We start from the raw sequence: 22,497 nt of genomic DNA on the forward strand, positions 1-22,497 counted from the left end.
CAGCGAACCCGTATATACGAAAATTGCATTTGCCATTCATTGTTTGCGGTAATTAAACATAATTAAAGAAAGTTAGCAGACCTTGCTTTTTATTTATCCTGACACCGGATGTGTTACACGCAGCGTTCACACTTCGGCTGCATATTTTCCACAATTTTCTTGAAATCTGAAACCGTTGTTTCACGCCCTTCTCTGAAGAATTGGCATTATGGGCCCTAAAAGCACGTAAATAGTGTGCACTGCTTGAATACGTCTCATGTTGGCATATTTAGTACGATATCCATGCTATAACCAATAAGCATACTACATACTCAAATACGTCACAAATAGTATAGTTAGTGCAGTTAGTATAAGTATTCGAACATAGCCCGCGTTTAGCCTATCTTCATACTGTACGGTCTTTGGTGTGGTTCCGTTTTACCATTGTTAAAATCTTCATATACAGTCAATTATTAAAATGCATAATATACAAATATGAGCTGATAAGACAAAATGTATTTATCAAATGCGAAGGAAAAAATGCAAGCATACTGACATAGTTTAACCCTTCTCTTGTTCCGTACTCTTTACGACAATTGGGTCAATTATACGGCTTTCGTTATGTTTATGATGCAGCATGAACGCTCCACTTGAATAAGACATGTGCTTTTGAATCGTTCTGTATACCCCAGTGATGTGAATAGATTTTGATTTACTGTATATCAATTTAGATTCTGAATGTCGACCATTCCTTTCACAATGCACGAGAGACTTCTTCCAGCCTCTCCAAACTGGTACTCTTCGCGATGCAGTGACACGAATGACAAGGGTATATTGGCGTTTGGAGCTAAAAACACCATATATTTGGTTGACGTTACAGCATCATCCTCTACAGTTGTTGGTAAGTACACTATTATTCTCATGTTAGCCATTGTGTGTTCTAGAAGTCAGTCAGTGGACATGTATCAAATCAACATGGCTAATTCTAATTTGTCTTGCTTTCAGGTGAACTGGTTGGCCACAGAGAGAGAGTGTCTGGCTTCTCATTCTGCCAGCATGCCGGCCAAAGCCATAATTGTGCCAGTACTTCTGATGATGGGACTGTTAAATTCTGGGACACAAATGAGAAGGTCCTGGTAAAGGAGCATAAAACTCACCAGGTTAGTTCCACTCCGAGACCTTTTAGAATAGTGTTGATTCCATCTTGTCTCTCTCTCCCAGGTATAAGATACATTTTCTCATAGAAAACGTTTTTCAAAGTATTGTATCTAAGTCTATTATGTGTACAGAACACCATCACAGCCCTCCACTGGTCCCCCGTGGAGAAGAACCTTGTGGTGTCAGGGGATGAGAAGGGCATTGTGGTCTGCTACCAGTACAACACTGGTGAATCTCAAAGCTTCTTCCCCGAACCAAGGAATATCTTCTGCCTGTCCTGCTCCCCTCACAACTGGCACTATGTTGCTGTGGGGTATGAGATTTAACCTCTAATGGTGCATGCATGCATAATAATTGCTTATGCTGAGAAGTGTACATTTTAGGGCTGTTCACGACTAAAAAAAATCTTGGTCGACCAAAAGTCGTCTGCTCAAAACGTGTATTTTTCCATGTAAATATACACCCTATGTGTTTTAATAAAATAAACAATATATGCAATGAGCTGTCTAATGCTTTAAGCTCACTGTTTGATGAAATAAGACACAAATAATCAAAGGGGAGCCAGAGATCAAGATAAACAGAAGAAGAAGAAAACGTAACCTGTTCCAACCATCCTCCCGCTCCTACTGGCTTTCCCAAATTCTGTCGTTACTCTCCTGAAGTTGCCGGCAATAGGCTACACGAGGAGTCTGCAAACTTTCTCATGTGGAATACCAATTTATCTTACAATTTCTATCGATCTGTGTGCCAGTTATGGTTTTCTTATGCACAATTTCATGGAACAGTTTCATTTAATTTATAATAACGTCTTTGTATTTCAACATCATTGTCATGTGGTTAATCAAAATTCTATGAAAATTATAAACCTAAAAAGTAACTCCCATTGCCAACTATGTAAAAATAGCCTATAAAGCTAACAAATAAAAATATTCCAGCCTGCAGGTAGAAAATATCTTGAGTTTAAAAATAAATATCCTATAAGTCACATTGGCATGGCATGTCTGCAACGAACTTCAAATATTGTATCAACTATTAACTTGGCTCCGGCCTGAAGCTCCTTGCAACATTGTATAAATTATTCTGTGCCCTCAGTTTCCCGCACCAGTGAGCTTGGAACATACACAGCTGTAGGCAATTTGCGCAAGGGATAAGAAGTAATCAGGTAGGCCTATTTTATGAAGTTTCCAATGGGTCAGAGTATGATATCTTTTTCCCTTTCATGCTGAGTGGTTATTGAAAGGGAGAGAGCTGGAAAGATTTATCAAATATATTGAGGAGTTATTGTCATTCTCAATGTATGTAAAAATATTTTTTGGTTTGCTTGCTGTTTGTGGTGAAGAAAATATTACTTTAAGAAGCTCGACAGCTCATTAGTGGTGGTGCATTAAACCTATCAGAAATATTTTCAGATCCCCAAATGGGCACATTTATATTCCTACATTTGCGCACCGGCCAGGTAGCCTATAGGCCTACTTCTATGCGTAATCAGGTGCGCGTCCTTACTCAACATTGACAGGAGCGCTCCAAGCAAAAGACTGACTAAATTTACAAAACTCATGAATGGAATGAAATGAAACAAAATGTGTTTCTTGTGTAGCATAGGTTGTGCGCCCTGCAAACAATGTGTCCACTCTGACAATGAGAACAGTAAAAGACTGGAGTAATAATATATTGAATGCATTAACAGACATTACCGTAACCAAACATTGTAGATTAGGAATTAACGGTAAATATACTACTGGCGATATATGTAATGGGGAATTGATATACACTAACAATCAAACGCAAACAGTTCACACAATGAAGTTATGAAACAATGAATGTGCACAATGGCTGGAAAGTGCATTCTGGAGAGAGATGTGCATTGTACAGCCACACTCCCCTTCTTGGACTGTCCCATCCCGCAGCCTCCGCAATGGATTAGGTCACAGAGATGGGCGTGAATAAGATAGGTGTCTCGTGTGCCATTAACTCACTTATATTGATATTTTCTACTGCTCGACAACAACAAAAAATCTAGTTTGACCAACAGCCTATCGACCAAACAATCGACCCGTTAAATAATTGGGGTCAGCCCTAGTACATTTCACAGCATCCATCGATATGCATCACGAACAGCAAATACCAGCGACAAATTACTTCCCAGGAAAACATCCCATATGGTTATGTATCTTAATCTCTCTTAGGTACAAAGATGGCATGATTGTGCTGATTGACATCAGTAAGAAAGGTGAGGTGGTGCATCGTCTCCGTGGCCATGACGACGAGATCCACGCCCTGGCCTGGGCTCCACTACCCAATGAGGAGGTGCTTTACAGCAGAGTAGACGACAACACAGGTGGTGTGTTATGAAAGATGCTGTGCCGAGCCATCCTAAATGTATTCAGTCAGTGACAAGTGGCATGATGAGAGAACTATCTATTTTTAGTCATCAATGTTTTTAAGATACATTTTACCCCTTTGTCCACCAATGTAAAGCCTAAGGCCAGAAACCTTGGTGTCTTTTTTTTACCCTGACCTAAACCTCGAGCTGCATGTGAAGAAGGTTGTCCAGTCCTGCTCATCTAAGAAATATAGTTAAAGTCAAGTATTTTATTTCAGTCACTGATCTCGAGAAAGTTATACATGCCTTTATTTCCTCACACCTATATTACTGTAACTCAGTCAGAAATCACTCCATCTATAGTAAGTTCAAAATGCAGCTTGGCTTTTAACAAGCACTAGGAAGTGTAGCCATTACCATATCACACCTATTTTAGCTTCTCTTAGCTGGCTACCAGTCACTTCGAAAATAATAGAAAATTGTACTACACGTTTAAGGCTTGGTTTAGCCTCATCCTATATCAGATCTTTTATCTCCCTGCGAATCAGGAAGCAGCCGGAGATCCTCTGGCAAAGCACTGTTGACAAGGCACTCATACATTAAAAGACACTGAAATCCTAATCTCCTCTGGCAGACCATTCCAAAGTCTAGGTTGAAAACAGAGGGAGCTTTTGCCCTTTAGGGCCCCTAGACTTTGGAATGATCTGCCAGAGGAGATCAGGATTTCAGTGTCTTTCAATGTATGAGTTTAATTAGCTTTTCTTTCTCTTGTCTTTTTGTTTCTTTGTTAGTACTGTTTTATTATTATTTTATGTGAATCACTTTGTTAATTTGTTACGTATAATTAAAATTATATTTTCAGAAACGACCAATGAGATGACCGAGGGCAAAGAAAAGGGATGTTATCTTGCATCTGGGAGCAAGGACCAGACCATAAGAATCTGGAGCACGCTGAAGGGTAAAGGTGAGACGATATCCTAACTGAGTTATCAACCTGCATCCTCCATAGCTTTATCTGCGTATCATACTACTATTGAGAGTTGGTGCAGTATGCTCTTTAAGAGGGTCCCATTTCTTGGAGTTAAAGATGATTATGTCTCTCTCTGTCAGGTGTGATGACCATGAAGCTACCGTTCCTGAAGAGAAGAGGAACAGGGGTGGATCCTGCGGTCAAGGAGAGACTCTGGCTCACTGTGCACTGGCCCAAGGGGAAGCCAACGCAAGTCGTATCAAGCTGCTTTGGGTATGAACTATAAAAACATAATTGAGGATGGTACAGTTAATTGTGATAAATATGATTTAGTCGGCAACTCGCTGTACTTAAGTCTTTTGATCATTTGTTTTGCCCAGACTGTACTAACATCCCCCTGTATGTGAAGGGGTGAGCTGATCTTGTGGGACCTCACCAAGGGAGGCAAGCAGAAGTGGAGCCTGTTGGGAGCATCCTCAGAGGGCCAGAACCACAGCAGGATCGTGTTCAACATGAGCTCAGTGTGTGTTCAGGACAACCGAGAGCTCCTGCTCAGCACCTCAATGGACAGAGTGGTGAGATGGGGGTTAAACCCTCTCGATGTAGCTTTAGCGAGCAATTTACTGACTGTGTCTATTGACAACAGTGACACTTTGAGTACGGTGTGAAATTGGGCCCTGTAAGTGGTCAATCAAACATGCAGTTTATGAGCAGTACTTAGCGTGCATATGTGCCGAGAGTGATTACAGAATCCATGTTGGCAAGAAGAAATTTGCTTATCATTATTCCAGATAAAATGTTGGGATCTGTCGTCGTTGGACTGCTGCTGGACCCTTCCCACCCTGGGGGGGTTTGTGTACACCCTGACCTTCTCTCCTGTGGGTACGGGCTGCTTGGCCCTGGGGGTGGGAGACGGCATGATCCGCGTGTGGAGCACCCTCTCAATCCAGAACAAGTACGACACCAAGACCTTCTGGCAGGGCATCAAGTCCAAAGTCACAGCGGTAAGAGACTCTTAGGGCATATTGATATCAGTTATTGACTAATGGTTTATGGTAAAAGTGAAGTTGGCTAGCCCGTGTGTGTGTGACAATTCTTTGTTCATTGCAGTTGTCCTGGCATCCAACAAAAGAAGGATCCTTAGCTTTTGGAACCGATGACGGCAAAGTTGGCATTTACGATGCTTTCTCTAACAAGTAAAACTCTTCATCTACAACTTTCTCTTAACTCTCGTATCTGAGATATTGTATGTTTGGCGGTATAATCAAATCCATACTGTTAGTGATTATCAACACTTCTCACCAAGATAATGACATTTCATGTCTGTTATGATGTTAATGAAAGGTCTTTATTGTGTTGTTCCCAGGCCGCCTCAGGTATCCAGCACTTATCACAAAAAGACTGTGTACACATTAGCCTGGGGACCCCCAGTCCCTCCTCTGTCATTTGGTAAGCTCTTAATAAGTGTAAGTGTGTGTACTGTATGCTGAGCACCCTCTGACCCAGCAACTTCTCTGAGTGGACGTTGTGCCAAAGCCATGAGTCAGCAGAAAGCATGCATCTCTTGACACTTTTTTAATATACTCCATAATTCAATGAGTTGGGAAAACAATTATCTCTCTCCCTGAGCCATTCATTGGGAAATCAAGATGGTGGAAAGTACATTTTACCAGCTGCCGGCAGATGACATTTTCATTACCGTATCCGTCATTCAGTCTTTTGAAGCAGGTAACATAATTGCTCCTGTGAGAAAGATCTGCTGATGGTTTCTAAACCAACAAAGACCTGTTCATTTGTTTAGACACTTTCTGCTGGAAAGGCTCCAGAATGTCATGTGGAGATTGAGATGCGACGTCTTGAGGTTTATCATTAACTGATTAGTGTTGTCAGACTCTGCAACCATCAGATAATATACCATAATATACGCTGGATGAGTATGATTGTGTGTGAATAAGCGAGGCAAGGGGGTTGCTGGAACAGTGTGTAACAGTCAGCGTGTCATCCAGGTGGAGCAGGAGACCGTCTGTCCTACAGCCTGTATAGCTGTGCTGGAGAGGGCATCATCCTACAGCATGACCCCTGGAAACTGGCGGGAGAGGCCACCGACATTGACAGGGTCATCAAGGACACCAACAGCATCAAGGTGAGATGGAAAGGCTATCTACATTTATGCATTTCCTTTTCAGCAGGACCCTCTACTTAATTCCTTAAGTATTTTACCCAATCACTGCATGTGGCGATGTGCAATTGAATATAATGTTGGTCATTTGAATAGGTTTTGAAGGTCATGTTCTATTTTCTGCAGCACAAGCTGTCACCCCACACAGATCTCAGCTGGAAACCAGATGGTAAAGTTGTGGCCATCGGCAATGAGGACGGGTGAGTCCTCTCATTCCCTTAAACTGTATATAGGCCTGGACAATTGCCTGGAACCAACTGTCATCTAGAATGATTGAGTGCCTGTCTAAAATAAGACTACAGCTGTACTGATGGATTTACTGTAATGTGGTAGATTTTATTTATGTATCCATTTACACTAGGTCACAAAGTTCTTGAAATGATATGGGGCTAACTATATTTCCTGGCTTTGTCTCTTTCAGGTCTGTAGAGGTATACCAGGCTCCGACTCTCAAGCTGCTGTGTACCATCCAGCAGCACCATAAGATCATCAACGTGCTGCGCTGGCACCATGACCACAGTTCCCTGCCCGAGCTGCAGTACCTCCTGGCCTCTGGGTCCAGCAACGCCTTGGTCTATGTCCACGACCTCCGCACTGTCATAGGTGAGGAGAGTTCCCCAGGGGTGTATTCTAGGGCTGAATCTTATTTTGAGATCTGAGTGTTTAACTTAAATATTCTATTGATATGTTGTCTGATCTGTGTGAAAGACAAGTGTGCATATCTCAAGGTATGATGCAGTGAGGGTAATATGGGATGTAGAGACAGCAGTAGGCCAGCGGAGGTCTCCATTGTGAACGGTAGCTATGATAACTAATGGTCTTGGAAGATGTTTTTGCTATGCAGGAGTTAGCAATTTCTGGTTAATTTCACAGTATTTTAAAGTGGTCACTGTTTTTCTTTGTCTGTGTTCAGAGACTCCTCCAGAGATTCCCGTTGTGATGACCGAGGCGTATCGGAGCCTGGCGGGTCACACAGCCAAGATCACTGGCCTGGCCTGGAGCCCCCACCACGACGGGAGACTGGTTACCGTCTGTTACGACGGTACAGCACAGGTCTGTCCCAATGTGTTATTTACCTAACGACAGCTACACGGACCCAGCCTTTACACCTTTTACTAGTTCCTACTGTTTTCTTCCATGTGGTTCTATATAGTGATGGGGGAAAAATTGATGCAGTTGCATGTCGCAATATTATTTTGACCGATTTTATTATATTGATACATGGACTCCAAGTATCGTTTCTTTTTTGTTGTTGTTGCTAGGTAGCGTTTGCTACTGCTAGTTGGCTGTACCTGTGCCATATATAGCAAATTAAAGCTATACGGTCCCTAGGTGTGGGACGTGCAGAAGGAGGAGGGGCTGTGCAACTACAGGGGTCACAGGGGCCGGCTGCTGTGTGTCCAGTGGTCTCCTGTGGACCCGGACCTGGTCTGGACGGGAGCAGATGACTTCACTGTGCAGGAGTGGGCTGTGTCCAAGCAGGAATTCACCAAGCCCCCCAAAAGTAACAAAACATGTTATTTCTAGTTTTATTTACAAAGTTGCTTTTTAGAAAGTTGCTGGTTGTGTAAATGGTCAACATTTGAGCATTTTCATATATTTGATTGTAAAGATCCATAACATTTAGAGTGCAATGAATTGTATATTTTTCTAATGATAATACAAAGGTAAAAATGTCTTTCTCTTCTTAGCGAAAAAGACACTTGACCAGAAGGCCAAGTTAAAGGCCAAGAAGAAGAAGAAGGCAACCGGGAAAGGAGGAGCAAAGGCGGAGGAGAGCTTGTCTCTAATTGGAGAGGGGAATAAAGGGGCGTCCCCAGCACCAGGAGAAAGACCATCTGACAACGAGGAGGAGGAGGGGAGCGAGACCACTAGCATCTCCTCAGTGACAGGTAGCACTGCAGTCATGTCCAATCTACTATTACATTCAGTCTGTCTCAATTCAGTCATCTCCTTCAATTGCATCTGCCATATTCAATCAGTAAATAATGACAATGTCATACAGCTCACACATAGTACTCTTTTTATTTTAGTCTCTTCATCCAGTAATCAGATGGACAGACCTGTGATGGAGAAAGTGCAAAATGGAGGGAAATCCTTACTCACTGTAAAGAAAGAAATTAAAAAAGTGGAGAAAACAGGTACTGTATGTTATGGAATCCTATCAAAATACACTAAGAAAATTGTTCATAGGGCACAGTTTTTCCTAACCACGTGAACTAACCAAGAAAAACATAGGGCCCTTTATTAAATGACAAGTGCAAGTATCCATCTCCATCCACTCCAACCCCTCTTGCGGTCTGTCTTTCCTCCAGAGGTGTCTCTGAAGAAGAGGAAACCTCGCTCCATGCTGCCCCTCAGTACCTCCATGGACCACCGCCCCAGAGAAGACCTCCAGCAGGACTGTCTCAACCTGGCCACAGTCAGGCACTCTGAGGGTGAGACTCAATCCGTCCTTATCTGGATTATACCACAAGATTAGACATGTAGCCCAGTAGCTACACCTTTTGAGGACCTATATCAGGGATCATCAGCTAGATTCAACTGTGGGACGATTTTTTGTGGGGGTCGGGGGGCCGGAACATAATTACAAATAGGTGGTAGACTGCAAATTGACCGCAAGAAGCCCAAACAGTTATGTTTGACTAAAAGGTAATAATTTCAAACCTTACTTACATTTGTATACGATCACGTGTCTCTCTATTATGCGTAGGAATATATATAGGAACAGATTTCTTAAATTAAAATCACTTGGCGCTGATTTCCTGATGTTTTTAGTCTGGTTTTTTTGCTCAGAACTTAGGGGGCCAAATAAACGCCAGTTGGGGAACCCTGACCAAAACAATGAACAAGTACTCAACATAAAAAAAAGCACAAGAATTTGTCTTTATTTAAGTCTGCATCATAAGATTCATGAGACATGGTCCAGAAAGATAAGAGTGGTCATCATTTTTTTCTGTCCTCCATAGAGCAGCGTTTGACTCTGACCCTGTCTTTGTCCATCCCTGTCTGTCCTCAGCTTCTCCAGCCCACTGTGTCCCAGGCCTGGGAGATCACATCCAACTGGGGCTGTTCGCAGACAGAGATGCCCTCTACAGGATGTTCCAAGAGGAGGGTGAGTACACTATCTTATGTTGTATTATATGATTGTTATTACACGTTCATAACGATTACATACTTTTTAACACTTTAATAACACTTATTATAACACTTTCATAATACATACATGTGATATAATGCTTTCTCTATGTGTCTGTGTATACATGTATGTGTGTATATACAGTACCAGTCAAAAGTTTGGACACCTACTCATTCCAGGGTTTTTCTGTATTTTTACTATACTCTACATTGTACAATAAGAATGAAGACATCAAACTATGAAATAACATGTAGTAACCCACTTCTTTTTTTAACAAATCAAAATTTATTTTAGAATCTTCGAAGTAGACACCCTTTGCCTTGATGACAGCTTTGCACACTTTTGGCATTCTCTCAACCAGCTTCACCTTGAATGCTTTTCCAACAGTTTTGAAGGAGTTCCCACATGCTGAGCACTTGTTGGCTGCTTTTCATTCGCTCTGCGTTCATCCCAAACCATCTCAATTGGGTTGAGGTGGGTGACTGGAAGCCAGGTCATCTGATGCAGTACTCCATCACTCTCCTTCTTGGTTAAATAGCCCTTACACAGCCTGGGGGAGTGTTGGGTCATTGTCCTGTTGAAAAACAAGTGATAGTCCCACTAAGCGCAAACCAGATGCGATGGCATATTACTGCAGAATGCTGTGGTAGCCATGCTGGTTGTGTGCCTTGAAATCGAAATAAATCACAGACAGTGTCACCAGCAAAGCTCACCATCACACCTCCACTTCCATGCTTCACATTTGGAACCACACATGCGGAGATCATCCGTTCACCTACTCTGCGTCTCACAAAGACTCATCAGACCAAAGGACAGATTTCCACCGATCTAATTTCCATTGCTCGTGTTTCTTGGCCCAAGCAAGTCTCTTCTTCTTATTGGTGTCCTTTAGTAGTGGTTTCTTTGCAGCGATCGACCATGAAGGCCTGATTCACACAGTTTCCTCTGAACAGTTGATGTGAAGATTACTTGAACTCTGTGAAGAATTTATTTGGGCTGCAATTTCTTAGGCTGGTAACTAATGAACTTATCGTCTGGAGCAGAGGTAACTCTGGGTCTTCCTTTCCTGTGGCAGTCCTCATGAGCCAGTTTCATCATAGCGCTTGATGGTTTTTGCGACTGCACTTGAAACTTACAAAATTCTTGAAGTGTTCCGCATTGACTGACCTTCATGTCTTGAAGTAATGATGGATTGTCATTTCTCTTTGCTTATTTGAGCTGTTATTGCCATACTGTGGACTTGGTCTTTTACTAAATAGGGCTATGTTCTGTGTACCACCCCTACCATGTCACAACACAACTGATTGGCTCAAACACATTAAGAAGGAAATACATTTCACAAATGCACTTTTAACAAGGCAGACCTGTTAATTGAAATGCATTCCAGGTGGCTACCTCATGAATTTTGTTAAGAGAATGCCAAGAGTGTGCAAAGCTGTCAAGGCAAAGGGTGGCTACTTAGAATCTCAAATATAAAATATATTTAGATTTAAAACTCATTTTTGTTTTTGGTTACAACCTGATTCCATATGTGTTATTTCATAGTTTTGATGTCTTCACTATTATTCTACAATGTAGAAAATAGTTAAAATAAAGAAACACCCTTGAATGAGTAGGTGTCCAAACTTATGACTGGTACTGTGTGTATATATATATATATATATGTATATTACACACACTACATGACCAAAAGTATGTGGACAACTGGTGTAGCTGAAATACCCTTTCAAATGAGTGGAATTGGCTGTCTACAAAACCTTAGTGTATATACAGTGCATTCGGAAAATATTCAGACCCCTTCCACATTTTGTTACGTTACACCTGTCTGTATAACGTCCCACGGTTGACGGTACATGTCAGAGCAAAAACCAAGCCATCAGGTCGAAGGAATTGTCGGTAGAGCTCCAAGACAGGATTGTGTCGAGGCACAGACCTGGGGTAGGGTACAAAATAATATCTGCAGCGTTGAAGGTCCCCAAGGACACATTGCCCTCCATCATTCTTAAATGGAAGAAGTTTGGAAACACCATGACTCTTCCTAGAGCTGACTGTCTGGCCAAACTGAGCAATCAGGGGATAAGGGCCTTGGTCAGGGAGGTGACCAAGAACCCCGATCGTCACTCTGATAGAGCTCCAGAGGTCCTCTGTGGAGAAGGGAGAACATTCCAGAAGGACAACCATCTCTGCAGCACTCCACCAATCAGTACTTTATGGTATAATGGCCAGACGGAAGGCACTCCTCAATAAAAGGCACATGACAGCCTGCTTGGAGTTTGCCAAAAGGCACCTAAAGAAACTCAGACCATGAGTAACAAGATTATCTGGTCTGTTGAAACCAACATTGAACTCTTTGGCCTGAATGCCAAGCGTCATATCTGGAGGAAACCTGGCACCACCCTTACGATGAAGCATGGTGATGGCAGCATCATGATGTGTTTCAGCAGCAGGGACTAGGAGACTAGTCAGGACCGAGGCAAAGATGAACAGAGTAAAGTACAGAGAGATCCTTGAAGAAAACCTGCTCCAGAGCACTCAGGACGTCAGACTGGGGTGAAGGTTCATTTTCCAACAGGACAACGACCCTAAGCACACTGAGGCTAGGAAACATTGCCACCACTGATAAATCCACTATATTTGAGAATTTCAATAATGATTTTTCTACGACTGGCCATGCTTTCCACCTGGCTACCCCTACCCCGGTCAACTGCCCTGCACCCCCCACAGCAACTCTCCCAAGCCTCCCCATTTATCCTTCACCCAAATCCAGATAGCTGATGTTCTGAAAGAGCGGCAAAATCTGGACCCCTACAAATCAGCCAGGCTAGACAATCTGGACCCTCTCTTTCTAAAATTATCTGACAATTGTTGCAACCCCTATTACTAGCCTGTTCAACCTCTCTTTCGTATCGTCTGAGATTCCCAAAGATTGGAAAGCTGCCGCGGTCATCCCCCTCTTCAAAGGGGGAGACACTCTAGACCCAAACTGCTACAGACCTATATCTATCCTACCGTGCCTTTCTAAGGTTTACGAAAGCCAAGTTAACAAACAGATCACCGACCATTTTGAATCCCACCGTACCTTCTCCGCTATGCAATCTGTTTTCAGAGCTGGTCATGGGTGCACCTCAGCCACGCTCAAGGTCCTAAACGATATCATAACCGCCATATTCATCGACCTGGCCAAGGCTTTCGACTCTGTCAATCACCAGATTCTTATCGGCAGACTCAACAGCCTTGGTTTCTCAAATGACTACCTCGCCTGGTTCACCAACTACGTCTCAGAGTTGTGTGTCAAATCGGAGGTCCTGTTGTCCGGACCTCTGGCAGTCTCAATGGGGGGGCCACAGGCTTCAATTCTCGTGCCCGACTCGCCACACTACTTGCTTAGAGAGTTCTCAGCTATACTTTTTGTGGCTGTTTATTTACCATCACAATCAGATGCGGGCACTAAGACCGCACTCAGTCAGTTGTATAAGGAAATAAGCAAACAGGAAACCACTCACCCAGAAGCGGCGCTCCTAGTGGCCGGAGACTTTAATGCAGGGAAACTAAAATCAGTTCTACCAAATTTCTATCAACATGTTAAATGTGCAACCAGAGGGAAAAAAATTCTAGATCACCTGTACTCCACACACAGAGACGCGTACAAAGCTCTCCCTCGCCCTCCCATTTGGTAAATCCGACCACAACTCTATCCTCCTGCTTACAAGCAAAAATTAAAGCAGGAAGCACCAGTGACTCGGTCTATTAAAAAATGGTCAGATGAAGCAGATGCTAAAATACAGGACAGTTTTGCTATCACAGACTGGAACATGTTCTGGGATTCTTCTGATGACATTGAGGAATACACCACATCAGTCACTGGCTTTATCAATAAGTGCATTGAGGATGTCGTCCCCACAGTGACTGTACGTACATACCCCAACCAGAAGCCATGGATTACAGGCAACATTCGCACTGAGCTAAAGGGTAGAGCTGCCGCTTTCAAGGTGTGGGACTCTAACCCGGAAGCTTTCAAGAAATCCCGCTATGCCCTGCGACGAACAATCAAACAGGCAAAGCGTCAATACAGGGCTAAGATTGAATCATACTACACCGGCTCCGACGCTCGTCGGATGTGGCAGGGCTTGCAAACTATTACAGACTACAAAGGGAAGCACAGCCGCGAGCTGCCCAGTGACACAAGCCTACCAGACGAGCTAAATCACTTCTATGCTCGCTTTGAGGCAAGCAACACTGAGGCATGCATGAGAGCATCAGCTCTTCCGGACGACTGTGGGATCACACTCTCCGTGTGCTGACCATATGGCAGGTGTCTTCACTGACATTTTCAACATGTCCCTGATTTGAGTCTGTAATACCAACATGCTTCAAGCAGACCACCATAGTCCCTGTGCCCAAGAACACAAAGGCAACCTGCCTAAATGACTACAGACCCGTAGCACTCACGTCTGTAGCCATGAAGTGCTTTGAAAGGCTGGTCATGGCTCACATCATCACCATTATCCAAGAAATCCTAGACCCACTCCAATTTGCATACTGCCCCAACAGATCCACAGATGATGCAATCTCTATTGCACTCAACACTGCCTTTTTCTACCTGGACAAAAGGAACACCTATGTGAGAATGCTATTCATTGACTACAGCTCAGCGTTCAACACCACAGTACCCTCAAAGCTCATCACTAAGCTAAGGAACCTGGGACTAAACACCTCCCTCTACAACTGGATCCTGGACTTCCTGACGGGTCACCCCCAGGTGGTGAGGGTAGGTAGCAACACATCTACCACACTGATCCGCAACACTGGAGCTCCCCAGGGGTGCGTGCTCAGTCCCCTCCTGTACTCCCTGTTCACCCACGACTGCATGGCCAGGCACGAGTCCAACACCATCATTAAGTTTGTAGATGACACAACAGTGGAAGGCCTGATCACAGACAACGACGAGACAGCCTATAGGGATGAGGTCAGAGACCTGGCCGGGTGGTGCCAGAATAACAACCTATCCCTCAACGTAACCAAGACTAAGGAGATGATTGTGGACTACAGGAAAAGGAGCACCGAGCACGTCCCCATTCTCATCGACAGGGCTGTAGTGGAGCAGGTTGTGAGCTTCAAATTCCTTGGTGTCCACATCAACAACAAACTAGAATGGTCCAAACACACCAAGACAGTCGTGAAGAGGGCACGACAAAGCTTATCCGCCCTCAGGAAACTAAAAAGATTTGGCATGGGTCCTGAGATCCTCAAAAGGTTCTACAGCTGCAACATCGAGAGCATCCTGACCGGTTGCATCACTGCCTGGTACGGCAATCGCTCGGCCTCTGACCGCAAGGCACTTCAGAGGGTAGTGCGTACGGCCCAATACATCACTGGGGCAAAGCTGCCTGCCATCCAGGACCTCTACACCAGGCGGTGTCAGAGGAAGGTCCTAATAAATTGTCAAAGACCCCAGCCACCCCAGTCATAGACTGTTCTCTCTACTACCGCATGGCAAGCGGTACCGGAGTGCCAAGTCTAGGACAAAAAGGCTTCTCAACAGTTTTTACCCCCAAGCCATAAGACTTCTGAACAGGTAACCAATGGTTACCCGGACTATTTACATTCTGTGCCCCCCCCCCCCCCCAACCCCTCTTTTATGCTGCTGCTACTCTCTGTTTATCTTATATGCATAGTCATTTTAACCATACATCCATGTACATACTACCTCAATTGGCCCCGACCAACCAGTGCTTCCGCACATTGGCTAACTGGGCTATCTGCATTGTGTCCCACCTCCCGCCAACCCCTCCTTTTACGCTACTGCTACTCTCTGTTCATCATATATGCATAGTCACTTTAACCATACCTACATTTACATACTACCTCAATAAGCCTGACTAACCGGTGTCTGTATATAGCCTTGCTACTCTTATTTTCAAATGTATTTTTAATGTTTTATTTCTTTACTTACTTACACACACCCTTTTTTCGCACTATTGGTTAGAGCCTGTAAGTAAGCATTTCACTGTAAGGTCTACACCTGTTGTGTTCGGCGCATGTGACAAATAAACTTTGATTTGATTCTCTGTATACATCAATGATGTCGCTCTTGCTGCTGGTGATTCTCTGATCCACCTGCCCGCCCGTCCAGCATCACTACCCTGGACGGTTCTGACTTAGAATATGTGGACAACTACAAATACCTGGGTGCCTGGCTAGACTGTAAACTCTCCTTCCATACTCACATTAAGCATCTCCAATCCAAAATTAAATCTAGAATCGGCTTCCTATTTCGCAACAAAGCATCCTTCACTGATGCTGCCAAACATACCCTCGTAAAACTGACCACCCTAACGATCCTCGACTTCGGCGACGTAATTTACAAAATAGCCTCCAACAGTCTACTCAACAAATTGGATTCAGTCTATCACAGTGACATCCGTTTAGTCACCAAAGCCCCATATACTACCCACCACTGCAACCTGTACACTCTCGTTGGCTGGCCCTCGCTTCAAACTCGTCGCCAAACCCACTGGCTCCAGGTCATCTACAAGTCTTTGCTAGGTAAAGCCCCGCCTTATCTCAGCTCACTGGTCACCATAGCAGCACCCACTCTTAGCACGCGCTCCAGCAGGTATATCTCACTGGTCACCCCCAAAGCCAATTCCTCCTTTTGGCCGCCTTTCCTTCCAGTTCTCTGCTGCCAATGACTGAAACGAACTGCAAAAATCACTGAAGCTGGAGGCTCATATCTCCCTCACTAGCTTTAAGCATCAGCTGTCAGAGCAGGTCACTGCACCTGTACATACTCCATCTGTAAATATCCCATCCAAATACCTCATCCCAATACTGTATTTATTTATTTATCTTGCTCCTTTGCACCCCAGTATCTCTATTTGCACATTAATCTTCTGCGCATCTATCTCTCCAGTGTTTAATTGCTATATTGTAATTACTTTGCGACCATGGCCTATTTATTGCCTTAACTCCCTTATCTTACCTCATTTGCACACACTGTATATATACTTTTTCTACTGTATAATTGACTGTATGTTTGTTTATTCCATGTGTAACTCTGTTGTTGTATGTGTCGAACTGCGTTGCTTTATCTTGGCCAGGTCGCAGTTGTAAATGAGAACTTGTTCTCAACTAGCCTACCTGGTGAAATAAAATAAATAAATTAACACAGCCAAGACAATGCATGAGTTGCTTCGGGACAAGTCTCTAAATGTCCTTCAGTGGCCCAGCCAGAGCCCAGGCTTGAACCCAATCGAGCATCTCTGGAGAGACCTGAAAATAGCTGTGCAGCGACGCTCCCCAGGATCTGCAGAGAAAAATGGGCTCCCCAAATACAGGTGTACAAAGCTTGTAGCGTCATACCCAAGAACACTGAAGGCTGTGATCGCTGCCAAAGGTTCTTCAACAAAGTACTGAATAAAGGGTCTGAATATTTATGTAAATAAGGTATTTCTGTATTTTTATTTGTAATGTTAAATTTCTAAACCTGTTTCTGCTTTGTCATTATGGGGTGTGTTGTGTGTAGATGGAGGATTTACATTTTTTTAAAATGTTTTAATCCATTTTAGAATACGGCTGTAACGTAACAAAATGTTGATAAAGTGAAGGGAACTGAATACTTTCCGACTGCACTGTGTGTGCGCGGATAAAAGGTGACTGACAAATCACTTCCATTCTCCTTATGTTGTGGTGTCCCTTTTAATCCTGTAGAGGAGGGCCATGTGGAGGCAGGTCACTATGAGTCTGCGGTGTACCTGAGACTATGGAAAGGTGACATCGCTGGAGCTCTGCAGGTGGCCACTGAGAAAGGAGAGCTGAGTGATCACCTGCTCTCAGTTGCACCTATGGGTAAAGGGCACTAATTTTAATTGTGAAATGGTTATATTTCTTTAATATTTATTCCATTTTAGAATGCATATTTCGAATATTAAGTTGTTCTGATTCAACAACCAACTAGTCAATTTAGTTAGTTTTTGATTAGTATAATTGTTTTGTTCTCTTGCTCTTTGACATGGTAATGTGTTTCTCTTTGGTGAAGTGCTGTATGTATGGATACATGCAGGTGTGTAATAACACTTGTGAAACCCTCTCAGCTGGTTACCAGGTGTGGCTGAAGACCGTGGAGGTCTATGTGAAGCAGCTGTGTCTTCAGGAGCAGTTCCTCAAGGCTGCCTCCCATCTTCTCTCCATCAACAAGGTCTACGAGGCCATCGACCTCCTCAAGTCCCACCAGCTCTACAGGTCATTCAGCAGACACACACACACACACACACACACACACACACACGTTCATCTGTTTATTTTACACATAAATGATGAAATAAAGAATAACAACGTTAGTGTTGTTACTCCATTAGAGTAACTTCTAAGTGTTAGGATTTTAGATTGTGCTACCTGTGACTGACCTATTAATGGGAGTGATCATTGTAATCTCTAAGCTGTGAGTGAAATGTTTGTGCTTTCTCAGGGAGGCCATAGCCCTGGCCAAGGCTAGGCTGCAGCCAGATGACCCTGTGCTCAAGGAGCTCTACACCACCTGGGCAGCCGTGCTGGAGAAAGACGGCCACTTGTCTACTGCTGCTAAATGGTAATTAAGACAAACATTTACCTATTTTCATTAATAAAACTGCATCTTGGTGTAAAAGTGCACTGTGCAATGCAGGTAGAGTAAAAGCTGGTTCCTCGAAATAGCTGACTTGATGCTAAAGGAACTCGCTGTGTATTTATCACGCAGTTATCTCGCCGTGGACTCCAGCTTCGACGCAGCCAAAGTCATCGCCAAGAAAAACGACCCTGTCTCACTGAAGACGGCCGCCAGTCTGGCGAAGATCGCTGGCGAAAGCGACCTGTCCTATTCACTCTCCCTGAGATGTGCCAAAGACCTGGCGTCCTCTCAGGATTGGCTGGGAGCACAGCAACTCCTCAACACACATGAGAGCCTATTGGTAAGTTGCCCTGAACTGGCCGATGCTTATAGATGAAGATACTATATATAGTCTCATTGATTAGCTATAGATGATGGTCAGATAAGAGTTGCGTGTTGATTTTCATGCTTTATCTATACTGTCCCCCTCTGCTATAGGCCCACCGGTTACATTACTGCACTATTGAGCTGCTCACTGTGAGTCTAACAGGGACAGACATAGTGACTTGGACCTGTTCCTCCATCCATCCCTGGTCTGCTCCCTGTAATAATCAAGATGGCTTCCTGGCTACCCTGAGGGCTGTGTGGGAGAGGGTGTTTGCTGTCTCCCCCAGCAACCCAGAGATACTCAAAGCTCTTCACCAACAACTGAAGGCCATAGAGAATCCTCAGACGACACCTAACGTTCCTATGAAACAGGTAGGTCATCAGTGGACAGAGGCTGGGCTGGGGTAAAATTATTCTGCTGATGGGATGGAGAGATATTGACAGATCTTAGTCTGCAAATGTAAGTTTGTAGACATTTAGGGGAAGATCTACTCTGTAGACAGTGGTGCCTCTGTGTATTCATCTGAACCCATTGTAATGCTCTTGTCCCCCTCCAGCTTCTGATCCTTCTGTCCCTTGACCTGACCCTGGGTGCAGTGAGCTGGTTGCTAGGTGACTGGGGGGCGGCCCTAGAGAAGCTGTTGCAGGGCGTGGCCAGAGGGAATGAGGCGGGTCACTTCTTGCTGATGTCAGAGACCTGCAGGCTGCTGTTTCCTCAAGGTGACTCAACATCTTAGTTTACCCATCTTTATTATCCATGGCAAGGATTACACACTGACACACATAATAATATAAATGAAAATGTATACAATGGATTATTTTTTTCACATATACTGTATTTGTACAGTACCTTCAATTTAGAAATGCTACCATAGAGCAATGTCCAATACATCTAATTTTAAAACAGGTATTTTTATTTTTACATACAACAGCCAATCTCTTCAGTCTTATACAAAATCCATAAACCAATCTTATACAGTTGGTGGCACAGAATGTTTAGTAAGTTAAACATTGTTTTACTGTAATATAATGCATTGATAACATGTTTTAATATGGATTATGGATTTTAACGGTGTAAGAGGCATGGCAGCTTCAGAGATCTCCTTAGATGCACTCCAGCCTGTGCCGTGTCCATGGACATCCCAGTCCATGGACATCCTAGCGTAGGAGCAGCCCCAGGGAAGTGTCCACCTCCTCCAATACCGTAGTGTTCAGAGTTGCAGCCAGTTGGTTTAATCCCAGAGCAGATGGCCATGTCTGCTCGTTCGTTATTGATCGCTCTGAATGTGATGACGCCAGGCTTAAACTAATTTCTTGGCTTGGGTCCATAAAAGTCTCTGGTGTGTGTCTCTGTGGTTGTAGATAAGAATGGCTGGTCCTCTGCTGCAAGACCCCACATTGTATCTCACCGGGGAACACTTGAAGAGTTGGTTTCCCCTTTGAAGGGTGAGGAAGTGTCTCTGTGTGGTAGAGCAGGATGGAGACCAGGTTCCAGTGTTCTGTAGAAGTTGTTAGGGACCTGCTTCACTGACATGTCCTCAACCATGGTGTCATAATATCCAGGGCTCTTGGAAGTTGTTGGTGCTTGCGCCCTCTGGTGTTCCAAAAGTGGCCCAGTTCCCCTCTCCGTCTGGGCGGTTTGTTTTTATTTTATTTAACAAACTTTTATTTAACTAAGAAAGTCCTTTAACATTCTTATTTACAATGATGGCCTACCCCTGCCAAACCCTAGGGTTGCTGCCCTGCTGGCTGGACCAGCGGTTGCCTACCTCGCACTTCCCGTAAATGTTGTTCTCGTGCACGCTTGCCACAAGTGTGCAGCTGCCAGTGGTGGTCATATCACTGAAGGTCTGGTACATGATCCCACTTGCTGTGGTTAGGTAATACAGCCCATCTTCATGTTGGTCATATCGGTCCCTTATTTGTTTGCAGCTTCTGTTTCAAAGCCTCTCCAGACTATTAAAGTCAGTTCTGGCCACTGCATGCCTGCCCTCCTGTACTGCATGTGCAAGTTGAGGCAGTGAAGTGAAATGAGTTATAAGTCTACATGTTATATATTGAACCATCAGTAGAGGGGGATCATCGACAGGAGAACACAGAGAAATGTCTGAGTCTCTGACTTCAGGAGGTTCTGTTTGTGTTCAAGTCTTGGCAATTCTTCTATTTATACCCATGTCTTATCCATATGCTCTTATTTTCCATGTCTGAGAGAGAACTGAAAAGAAAGCTATAAGGATTTACTGGAAAGTACTAGCCCATCTCAGCAAAATTGTGTTGATAACAAGAATGGCAAAACAATGATAAGCCTAGTTGATTATCAATAACATTCACAAGAGGCCTCACATTTGATAAAATATTCTGTTATACTTTTAATCTGTGTGAACTAGTCCATTCCAGGACAAAAGGCCCAACCCTTTAACTGCAGTCGCACTTTTTTTAAATGTGCACAGACCGGTCACAACAGGGCAATCTGTGCCTACAGTACTCAATATCACTGGAAGTGTGGACACTAACGCTGTATGGTCCTCGTCTTCCAAATGTATGAAAGAAATGCATCCTTTGAACCAATGTGAAATTCTCATATTAATTCTACTCTTTCTCTGCCAGGTATCGACTCCATCTCAGAACACAAAAAGATGGTGGACCCCTCGGATGAGAAGGCCTTGGCTGCAGCTCGGAGCCTGGAGGCGTTTGTGTGTTACCAGGACCTTTACCACATGTGGTGGAGCCTCAGCACTAACACAGCAGGAGCTCAGAGAGACATGACTAATGGACTGCACTCAGCCAGCGAGAACCACATCAATGGATTAGACAGCCACGTTACTGACACTCCAAATGGAGATGGGATGGGATGGTGTGTGAGCGCTCAGAATGGAGACGTGAAGATGGGAGTGCGCGTGAACGCTTGCCAGGTGCTGCTGTCTGAGCCCCACGCAACCTGCCAGGCCACACAGAGGGCTATAGCAGAGATCCAGCAGAGACTGGCCTCCATGGTGCACCAGCACAGCCAAACCCAGGAGACTAAAGCCAGCCCTGGGGAGGGACAGACTGAAAGGCCCACCTCGGCCCAGGGCTCCACTCCAACAGACAGCCAAGAGTCCACTGATGCAGGACAAGGGTACAGCATAATTTTTCTCATTGTGTCTTTGGACATTAGTTAGCTGTTTAGACTATAAAGACAACTGCAATAATTTGTTAGTTGATGTAAGTTAGTTATGATTGTCAGAGTTTTTAGTCATCTTTTGTTTTTCAGAGCTGACACTGAATCTCTACCCTGCTTGATTGCCATGGTTTCTGAGCACCACAAAGAGTTGGCTGACATCCCAGAACATGTCAAAGTAAGACACCCTCATACTTTTTTACTGAACTCTTTCCTGATGCCATTGTTTTTCAAATATATATATTTTTTTTTTCAGAAATATCCTTACCCAGATGTTCTGGAGTGCTGCTTAGTTCTGCTCTTTTTGAGTAAGAGTTCTGCTCTTGTTCCTGATCACCTAAAGAATGAAGCAGTGGCCTTGATCCGCAAGTATGGAACTACCTCTCTCCGCAAAGCCTCCCAGCGATTCCTATCTTAATGGTTATTTTCTTCAGTCTGAACAAAGTCAATGTAAAATGCACATCAATAAACATTTTCACTAAGCTAAGTCTGATTTACTATACATGGGTATATGAATACCAGCCTTCAAATAAATTTGATGAAGTAGGATTTTAGTCTGACGTAACTGTTCAATCATTGTTAATTCCACTGCTGGGGGCCTAGGCCCACACGTGTACA

At 43.9% G+C, this 22,497-nt stretch overlaps 1 protein-coding gene across 3 annotated transcripts; it reads left to right on the top strand.

Annotated features, from left to right (window-relative positions):
* Positions 1-22,361, top strand: gemin5 (gem (nuclear organelle) associated protein 5). Of its 3 annotated transcripts, XM_039005418.1 has the most exons (29): positions 1-48; positions 711-880; positions 985-1,139; positions 1,269-1,450; positions 3,324-3,475; positions 4,323-4,424; positions 4,571-4,703; positions 4,840-5,005; positions 5,222-5,434; positions 5,541-5,626; positions 5,797-5,879; positions 6,437-6,573; positions 6,736-6,809; positions 7,031-7,212; positions 7,523-7,662; positions 7,942-8,113; positions 8,301-8,501; positions 8,643-8,750; positions 8,925-9,047; positions 9,629-9,724; positions 17,459-17,596; positions 17,842-17,989; positions 18,216-18,335; positions 18,483-18,693; positions 18,831-19,091; positions 19,277-19,439; positions 21,327-21,837; positions 21,973-22,057; positions 22,136-22,361. In XM_039005418.1, the coding sequence occupies exons 2-29, from the start codon at positions 718-720 to the stop codon at positions 22,295-22,297; spliced, it is 4,467 nt and encodes a 1,488-aa protein (XP_038861346.1). In that variant the 5' UTR covers positions 1-48; positions 711-717; the 3' UTR covers positions 22,298-22,361. The 3 variants fall into 3 exon arrangements, with proteins under 3 accessions (XP_038861346.1, XP_038861345.1, XP_038861347.1); XM_039005417.1 differs by lacking the exon at positions 1-48 and having other exon boundaries at positions 88-880; XM_039005419.1 differs by lacking the exons at positions 1-48; positions 711-880; positions 1,269-1,450 and having other exon boundaries at positions 1,056-1,139.
* Positions 22,362-22,497: the final 136 nt, after the last annotated feature.

This window comes from Salvelinus namaycush, chromosome 12, assembly GCF_016432855.1.
Source record: "Salvelinus namaycush isolate Seneca chromosome 12, SaNama_1.0, whole genome shotgun sequence".
Lineage (NCBI taxonomy): Eukaryota > Metazoa > Chordata > Actinopteri > Salmoniformes > Salmonidae > Salvelinus > Salvelinus namaycush.

Bases quoted from the DNA above. Each gene is read 5' to 3' on its own strand.
- gemin5 (XM_039005418.1), top strand. From the start codon at position 718: ATGTCGACCATTCCTTTCACAATGCACGAGAGACTTCTTCCAGCCTCT. The intron at 1,451-3,323 runs GTATGAGATTTA...AATCTCTCTTAG, and splicing joins TGGCACTATGTTGCTGTGGG to GTACAAAGATGGCATGATTG. The intron at 8,502-8,642 runs GTAGCACTGCAG...TTTTTATTTTAG, and splicing joins TAGCATCTCCTCAGTGACAG to TCTCTTCATCCAGTAATCAG.